Source organism: Malus domestica, chromosome 06, assembly GCF_042453785.1.
Source record: "Malus domestica chromosome 06, GDT2T_hap1".
Taxonomy (NCBI): Eukaryota; Viridiplantae; Streptophyta; class Magnoliopsida; order Rosales; family Rosaceae; genus Malus; species Malus domestica.
The window spans coordinates 4,513,423-4,522,505 of record NC_091666.1 but is presented as its reverse complement, the minus strand read 5'-3'; the positions used below and the strand labels follow the sequence as shown (position 1 = coordinate 4,522,505).

Here is a 9,083-nt window from a genome sequence, read left to right as displayed (position 1 = left end):
CCAATGTTTCTGATAGAACCCTGGTGTCATACCATCTGGTTCGGGCACCTTAGTAGAGTGCATTTGAAATAGAGCAATCTTGATCTCATCTTTAGAAAACGGTACCAAGAGGCCCTGATTCATCTCGGCTGTTACTTTTGGTGAAACCATACAAAGAACTACCGACTCATCCACCTCGCCCGTGGAATCAAACAATTTCTAGACATAATCCATTATTACTGAAGCCATCTCATCCTTACTTTTATGCCACTGCCTAGCTTCATCGAACAATCCATACAACCCGTTACTTCGTTACTGACAAGAAGCTTTTTGATGAAAATATCTTGTATTTTGATCCCCAAGACGCAACCTTTGGACTGTTGACGCCAGAATGCCTCTTTTTGTACCAATAGCGAGTGTAAACGAGTATACAATTCATGCCTTTGAGCAATAGTTGTTTCAATGAAAATCTTACCAAATATGGCTTGTAGTTTATCTTCTGTCTCGAAAATTTCCCCAGGAATTGATCGTTCTGTGCTCTTAACCCATTTTAGCAATTGCACCCATGTCGCCTTAATCTTTTCCACAACTTGAAACATAAGAGACCCTACACGACCATCCTTCTTTTACTGCTGTCTCACAACCATCTCTCACTAACCACCCATTTTCATACCAAAAACTCTTCTTAAACTTGGCTCATTTCTTTACCTCCCACTCCAACAAGATCGATATATAGTCGGATGACGTAGCCTTCAAATGAACAACTCTAAACCTAGGAAATAAGTCTAACCAATCTTGTGTAGCAATCCCTACCAAACCTTGATATCACCACCCCTCATCATTACCCAAGTGAACTTGTCACCTACAAAGCCCATATCTTTCGATTCACAATCCTTCAGCACATTCCAAAAACCTTCCATTTGCCTTTTGCTATATACATCACCACCTTCCTGTTCAATGGCTTGGAGAACTTCATTAAAATCTCCTAAATAACACCATGGTAAAGAAAAGTTCTCCATTAGCCGATAAAGCAACTCCCATGACTTATAGCGATCAGCTTGAACTATAAAGCCATAAAAGAATGTAAGCCTCCAATGAAGAACATCTTCCACTCCGCCCACTTCAAGATCGATGTGATTTAAAGAGTATGAGCGAAGTGAAATCTGCGCTTCCTCCTTCCACATAACACATATACCACTAGACTGACCTGAACTCGGTACCATAAACACACTGAAACTGTAACTATGATTTTAACTTCTCCATATGTTATCTAGAGCTTTTAGTTTCGTATAGAAAAATCACAGCGGGATCTTTAAAGAGAACTAGTTTCTTAAGTGCTCGAATTGCACGGAGGTTCCCAACTCCCCGACAATTCCAACTGATACAACTCATTGCAATCGGCAAGGCTGACCCTCATCAGCCTCCACCGCTGTATCAATCATTGAGTTTGAATAAGCACGTTTCTTTTTAGCATTAGATCGTGCACCATCATTCTTATCCCGATGCACCCGTTTCTTCAGCTCAAGAAGAACCAGCCTACCATGTTGCATTCTCCTTTTTCCTTTAATACAGCCCAAGCTCTTCTGGATCTCTCTCTCATCACTTCTCCCAGTTCCAAAGATGAATGGGTCAAGGTTGAAAGGATCAGAACCCAGCGAAAGTGTAATTTCACTCAGATTCTTATAGCTTGTATGTTCAACAACCTTACCCTCCTCATTTTATGACTAAGCACTCAACGTCATTATCTCAGTACCAAACAACATCAAAGGTGGACTTGGGCTCAACACAGTCTCATTAACTGGTGCCATGTGTGGCCATATTGCCATTCCATCTGTCTCTTCCATAAGATTAACATTAAGATCAAGAGTATCCTAATGTAACTACTTCACCATAGGTTGCAAGCATAATTCCAGACTCTAATCCATATCCTCCACAATTGGTACGGACATCTACCAACCTCCCTCGAGACCCAAACCGAACCGTTTACCCACAGGCTTGCTGGAATCCTTTCCTAATACATCATCTTGAAACCACTTCCCATACGGCTTAGCATAGTCATCATCCTACCTTGCATGATATTTTTCACATTGATCCTCCATATGATCCATCATTCCACATAAGAAGGTAATTTTTCGTATCGAATGTCAACATTCAACGTTCGACCTTCTATCTGCAATGACACATATCGTTTTAAAGGTTTGCGAATATCCAACCGAACCTCAATTCTAAGAATGCTTCCAAACTGTTCTTCCTTACGGCTCTGGTCAGTGAGTACATACTCCCCCAAGTGGTTGCCTAAAAACTTCCTCATCTGTCGTGTCATATAATAGAATAGTAACCCTTTCACTTGAACCCAAAATTCCTGGTAAACCAGCGAAACCCTAGGTCATATTATCGACCTCTGCTAGGACTAACATAAATTGTTTATTGAATAACCAGGGACCCCCCCTCAGAATTGTGGTTCGCTCAGCGTGAAAGTTGAAACCAAAAGTGAATCTTCGAGATCAAAAATCAACACATGCGCCTTAAGACGCCATAAATTCCACATTTGTCTCTTAAAGTTTTCCTTGTTAAAAGGTTTCGAAGTCAGCACCGTACCCACCAGAAGCACCCCGGATGATTTCAACAATCCAACCTTTTGTTTGTCAACCACAATTACTTCATGTTCCTATTCAGTAATAGCGAACTTCCCCGAAAACTTTGAAACAATTTCTTCCATCGTCTTCAGTCATGTTGTAAGTAGAGACCAACCCCACGTACACAATATGAAACACCTTATAGAGAATTGTACGATGCTCTTCCACACCATTAGATAACTGGGCCACACCCAGCCTTCACGTCTGCCTCCTTGCTTGAATGAGCAGCCTGAAAAACACACCGGGGATCAAGGTTTCCCGATACTACCAGACGGCGCTTTCCTAGGGTTTACGTAGAAAACCTAGAGAGTCGTTTTTTAATTATTGTCTTTTTTTTTTGGATTATGTGTTCTAAAGTTATATTTGTGCTTTTCCGCTTAAAGTTAAATTTATTTACATGCATGTTATTGGGTCAAAAGTTCAAATTTTATTTTCAAAGGGACTTTCCATCATTCTTGTTGAAAATCTTTTTAAAATACAGATCCATTATTGGGGGCTTTACTATTGCACTCACCAAGATAACTTCATTTTCAAGTTGTTAAGAAGATTTTGAGATACAGTGAACGCAATATTGAGTATGATTTATGGTTTCCTAGAACTTATTCTCCTCTAGCCCCAAGGCATTTTTCAGTTGCGGATTGCTAGGGTGTTCTGGAGACATAAGATCAACTGAATGTTTCAGTTCCACACCCTCTCCATTTAGCTTGACGGGGGATATGAAGAGAGTAATAACATTAGTGAAGAAGGGAGTCATGTTACTATGTTAGTATAAGTAAAAAGCTAAAAGTTAGTTAGAAATCTACTCTTGTAATTTCTCGTTTCAATTTTTCTCGAATTGTTTGACTTTCTTTAAATGTAGAAATAAATAATTAATTGACTATAACACCAATTGATCTTACTTTTAAGTGACATTTTCCTTTATTTTGCAATTTTTTTTTTAATAAACGATATTATCTACATTAAGGAAGTTAGGTGAAAAGATTTTTACCACCCATAAAAGTAGGGATAAAAATACTTAAAAATACTTGCAAGAGTACAAGGTTATTGTAGTATAGCAGCTTAAGCAAGATCGTTCTCCACAAGGATTAATTTAAATTGATTAACGCGAAATCAATTCTCAACTAATTACTTAGAACAAAGGTTTTGCAAAAGGTGATTTAATGATCTAAACTAAGAAAAACAAAATTAATTAAAAAGGTTACTTAAAATCTGCAATTTTAAAGAGGGAAAAAGAAACAATTTTTAGAATTCAAAGTGAGAAAGTACTACTTATGAATTACACATGCAACTTTGAAGGTTAGGTTTTCCTAAAGTATATCCTACTTGTGTCATTCAAGCTAGAACATATATCAAACATGCAATCCGTCTGTGACATTCAGATCAAATATAAACATGCATGACTCATTACACTTTGTGAAAACCCCTTGAAAAACCATGCAACCCCTAAGACGTGGCATTCACCCTAGGTGAAATTACAACTATCAATCACAAGAAGCAATACTCAAACCTTCAGTGGCATTCCAACCGAATTGTATCCGATTACTTATCTAAACATCCTAATGGTCGCAAATCATTAAGACACAAAGACAGCTTAAACACATTGATTAATAATTCAAAGCATGCATGCATAATATCATAAACAATTAAATAAAGACTACATATTCATGCTAAGGCTCATGACCTCGCCCTAGCAAAGAGATTTAATTACGCATATTCATAATAGAAATCACAAAGTCTTTATTGATAAGAAAAAGAATGAAAACACCTTGAAATTCTTGAAATCTCTAAGCTTTGGCGAAAATCTTTTCTCAAAAAATTGCATAAAGAAGAAGACCTATGGCCGACCTAAAATGCTTATTTATACTACTCTAATTAAATCCTCCTAGTAAAAGGTCTTAAAATAAGACTAGGAAACCAAATAAATTGAAATAAACTAGGAAACATAATCCCAAATTAACTTGGTAAATTCGTCCAAAATTCTTCACATCCACGTTTTGGACCCATATCAGCTCTAAAACTAGCCCAAATAGCTGGATTTAAAGCTTGGACTATTTTGAACACTTCTCCAGAATGCCACAAACCCATCTGAGATCATCTTGGGCTCCAAAACATGCATTTAAGCTCCAAAACGTAACTTTCCAGCAACACAAACTACTCCTTTATTTAATCGCCATAAAATAACCGCTTGGTAGAACTTTCTGAAATTTTGATACAAATACGCCAAGAGACACATGAACATCCTCCAATTTTAATCACTCCAAAATTCATCTGTTTGAGTATGTTTTGCTCCAAATGAAGTTGAATGTCATATGTTGACAATATAGAGCAAAATATCAAAATTCTACCAAAATATACTAAGAACGAGGTAAAATATATAATATAGGGTAAATATCAGTTTACTACTCTCATGTTTCGTGGTTTTCAACATTTGGTATATCAAGTTTTTTTCGTCCCAAGGTCAAACCTAAAGTGTTAATTTTGGGACAGTCTCATACATCCGTTAGTCAAACTGTTAAGTCTCTCGTTAATTGATGACGTGGCACTCATGTGGATAATGACTGGGCGCCACGTGTCATTAAAGGGTTCACGTGGAAATTAAAAATTAAAAAAAAAAATTGTCCTCTTCTACTTCCCCTGATGTCTTCTTCCTCTTTGTTTCTTCTTCTCCCAACATAAAAAGCCATGATCTCCCTTCCTCCTTCTTCACCGGCGTCGTTCCCTTCCCAGCTTTCTCTCAAATCCTCCCATCCAATCCGACGACCAACAACCCCTCTTTCTTTTCACCCTCTTTGTTTGCCCTTTGCTCTCGCCACTAGCCTATGCACCATCGGCCTGAGTTCACGCTCGACCTTCTCGAGCTTGCCTATCAGATCGTACAACGGGCTCCTCCAAGCCGTCGAGATGCCAAGGGGGTCGAAGAGGACGTCGAATTGGTCCCCATCTCTATCTTGGGCGTCGGCAAATTGAACGGTGAGGCTGTCGTTGTTGGAATTGTTTTGGGTGAGAAAAAAACGGAGGAGGTTGGTGACAAGGTAGGGGTGGTGGTCGTCGAGGAAGAGGAAGGGTTTCGCGATTTGAACGACGTTGTACAATCTACGATTAAATTTGGGGATTATTACAAATTATTGAAATTAGGAGATGAATTGATGTCAAAATTTTGAGATGATTAAGAAATTGGGATTAAGAAAATACAAATGATAGTTTTGGGGGAGGGAAGGGCGAGCGGCTAGAGTGGGCACAATGGAAATTAGGGTTTGGTGGGTTGGATGGAGGGGTCGAAGATGGAGGGGGAAGGGTGGGTGGATGGGTGGAGTCGAAGATGGAGGGGGAAGGGTGGATGGATGGCGAGTCGAAGAGATGGAGGGGGAAGGGTGGGTGGATGGGTGGAGTCGAAGATGGAGGGGGAAGGGTGGGTGGATGGTGAGTCGAAGAGGAGAGGAGAGGAAGGTTTGGTGGGTTGGTGTAGAGGAGAGAATGGAGGGATAAATGAGGAAGAAGACGTTGGGGGAGGTAAAAGATGACCATTTTTTTTTTAAATTTTAAATTCCACGTGGACCCTTTAATGACAAGTGGCGTCCAGTCATTGTCCACATGGGCACCACGTCATCAGTTAATAGGAGATTTAATAGTTTGACTAACGGATGTATGAGACTATCTCAAAATTAACACTTTAGGTATGACTCTAGGACGAAAAAAACTTGATGTACCAAATGTTGAAAACCACAAAAAAAGAGGGTAGTACACTTATATTTACCCTATAATATAATATGGAGGGTTAGTAAAAGTAAACAGCTAAAAGTTAGTTAGAAATCTACTCTTGTAATTCCTCATTTCAATATTTCTCGAATTGTTTGACTTTCCTTAAATGTAGAAATAAATAATTAATTGACTATAACGCCAATTGATATTTACTTTTAAGTGACATTTTCCTTTATTTTGCAGGATTTTTTTTAACAAACGATATTATCTACACTAAGAAAGAGGGGGTGGACTAAGTCTCATCATGAGTTAGTAATAATATGATTCAAATTCATCTTTGGCAAAAATTAAACCTAAGACCTCTAACTTACAAGTGAAGAGGAATACAACTAGACTGTAGTATTAAGTGGTAAAGGGTTGGTTTGTCCTTGTACCATAAGCTACGAGTAAAAAAAAAAATTCACAATTCTTAAGGCTTGTTTGTAAGTGTTTTTAAAATGACTAAAACGCATTTTGGTGAATATGTTTTTTGTAACAAATTCTTAGTAAAAACACAAGTGAATTTTGAAAAAAAAAAGTACTTATTGGAAAAAGCACATAATTATTCCTTCTTTCAAGAAAGCAATTCAAGTACTTTTGGAATCCAAAAATCATTTTCTCAGCGCTTTTAGTCATTCTTAAAAGTACTTTCAAACAAGCCATATAGGCTAAATCCTCCAAATTGGATGCCTAATATTATTATTTTTGTTAAACTTTATTAAATTCAAATGAAAATATTTGCATCCTCCACCAAAATATTAAAAAGAAATCAAGACCAACAAAGTCCCACAAATGAGAGCCACCGTGCCTAGCTACATATGAGGCGACAAAATGTGCTGCCCTTTTACTATCACGAGGGCAAACAAAAATACAACGAAACTCGTTGTTCTAGCTAAAGTTGAACCAAATTTGCTAATCCAACATGGTTTACTAATTTTTCTACACTACCATGGAATCTTGTACCCCCTTTGTACGTGATTTTGTAGAATATTTGCTAAAACTCTCTTACACGAGGATCAAAATTCATAAATTAAAGCACAAATGATGGGATAATTTGACTTGGTTGTTTTCAAAAGTCAATTAGATCCACGACTCGTTTGGTCAGAGCTTCTAGTAACACCTATAAAGATGCTTTACTTTACAAATAATCAATCCGTCTTTTTTCCCTTGGACCCCCCCGCCCAATGACCAGTCCATTTCACCATGTCGCACGTGTGGACTGCTACATGGCATTTCCGTAGATAAGTCAAAAGTAGAGGGTCAAGCTTTACAACACGGAGACACCCATTCAAAACCTCCACCTCGCTCTACTCTACCGATTCCATTAACAAGCCCAGAACGCGGGCGTTCCGTCCGCCAAGGTTTACCAAACGACGCCCCATAACCCGAATTAAGTTAACCATGGTTACGATATTAACCGCGGTTAAGTTGTCTCCCCACAATCAAACCCCACCTCTTATAAACCTCAGCCACATAGAAGAAAACCATACAACGCGCAAGCGAGAGAGAGAAAAAAGAAAACAACCCGAGCGACAGATAGCCAACGACTCCACAGCCAGAGATGGCGGCGGTTTACGTTGACGAGGAGGAGGTCTGGAAATGCCCTAAACACCCTTCCAAGCGCCGCAAGAGTGGAATCTGCCCCGTCTGCCTCCGCGAGCGCCTCGTCGTTCTCTGCCCCGACTGCGCTAACGTCCGCCCCTGCGGTTGCTGCGCCACGACGTCGTCTTCCTCGTCTTCTTCTTCGTCCTCTCGCTTCCCCGCCGGCGACGGCGTCCGAGTCTCCAAGATTCTCGAGAGCGAGCCGTCTTTCCGGCGGTCCCGGTCGGTTGCGGTCCCTTTTCTGCGCTCCACGTCGAAGTTTCTCGGCGGCGCTTTTAGACACGCGGACTTTGACTCCGCCAGCGACAGGAGCGAGCCCCAGAGCGGCGGACGGACTAAAACACCGTCGTTTTGGTCGTCGGTATTCCGCTCGTCTCACAGGACCAAGACAAGCGAGGTTAATAATGGAGAACACGTGACCACGGCGGAGAAGAAAGCCGAGGGCGAAATCCAAGAGGAGGAAGAAGACGCAGATGCTGCGATGAGAAGGAAGATGATGAGAAAATCGAGGTCGGTGGCCGTGCCGATGATGTCTTCAAAAGCTGGTAGCGGTGGAGGTGAGAGACCGCCGGCGAAAGGCAGGGGATGGCATTTCCCGAGCCCGATCAAGGCCTTCCGGCATTCCAAAATTTCAAAGATCGTTTCCGAGCGGTCGCCTGTGTACAGAGGTTAATTATATTTTCTTTAGGAAAAAATAATTAAATTAACATTAAAAAAACCGATAACTCTTTTCCATTTTGTTTTAATTTATTTTTGGAATGTGAAAGAATCCATGAGGAATTTTGATCTTGCAATGGTAATATTTCGAATGCAACTTGGGAAGGATTATGTATTGCAAAGCTGGTAAATTCAGTGATTGTGCTCGTGTATTCATTAATTTTATTTTATTACGCTCTATTTCTGAGATTTTTTTTAATTATTACGATGTTTTATTTTAATTGAATTGGCTGAGATAATTAATGAAAAATGTGGGAGGCGGTTTTGGCGCACATTGAGGGTTCTCTGCAGGGACGGTGGGTGGGTCGTGTTGACAAAATCCAGTTTCGCAAGTCTGTAAAAGGCTTTGGGGAACAGTCAAACTCGGAGTAGTTTAATCCACGTGGCCCGTGGATGTTGGAGAATATATAT

At 39.8% G+C, this 9,083-nt stretch overlaps 1 protein-coding gene across 1 annotated transcript; it reads left to right on the top strand.

Annotated features, from left to right (window-relative positions):
* Positions 1-7,693: 7,693 nt before the first annotated feature.
* Positions 7,694-8,852, top strand: LOC108169525 (uncharacterized). The gene has a single exon (XM_017323020.3). The coding sequence runs from the start codon at positions 7,915-7,917 to the stop codon at positions 8,626-8,628; it is 714 nt and encodes a 237-aa protein (XP_017178509.3). The 5' UTR covers positions 7,694-7,914; the 3' UTR covers positions 8,629-8,852.
* The last annotated feature ends 231 nt before the right edge of the window (positions 8,853-9,083 follow it).

Coding starts and splice junctions, on each gene's coding strand:
- LOC108169525 (XM_017323020.3), top strand. CDS start 7,915: ATGGCGGCGGTTTACGTTGACGAGGAGGAGGTCTGGAAATGCCCTAAA.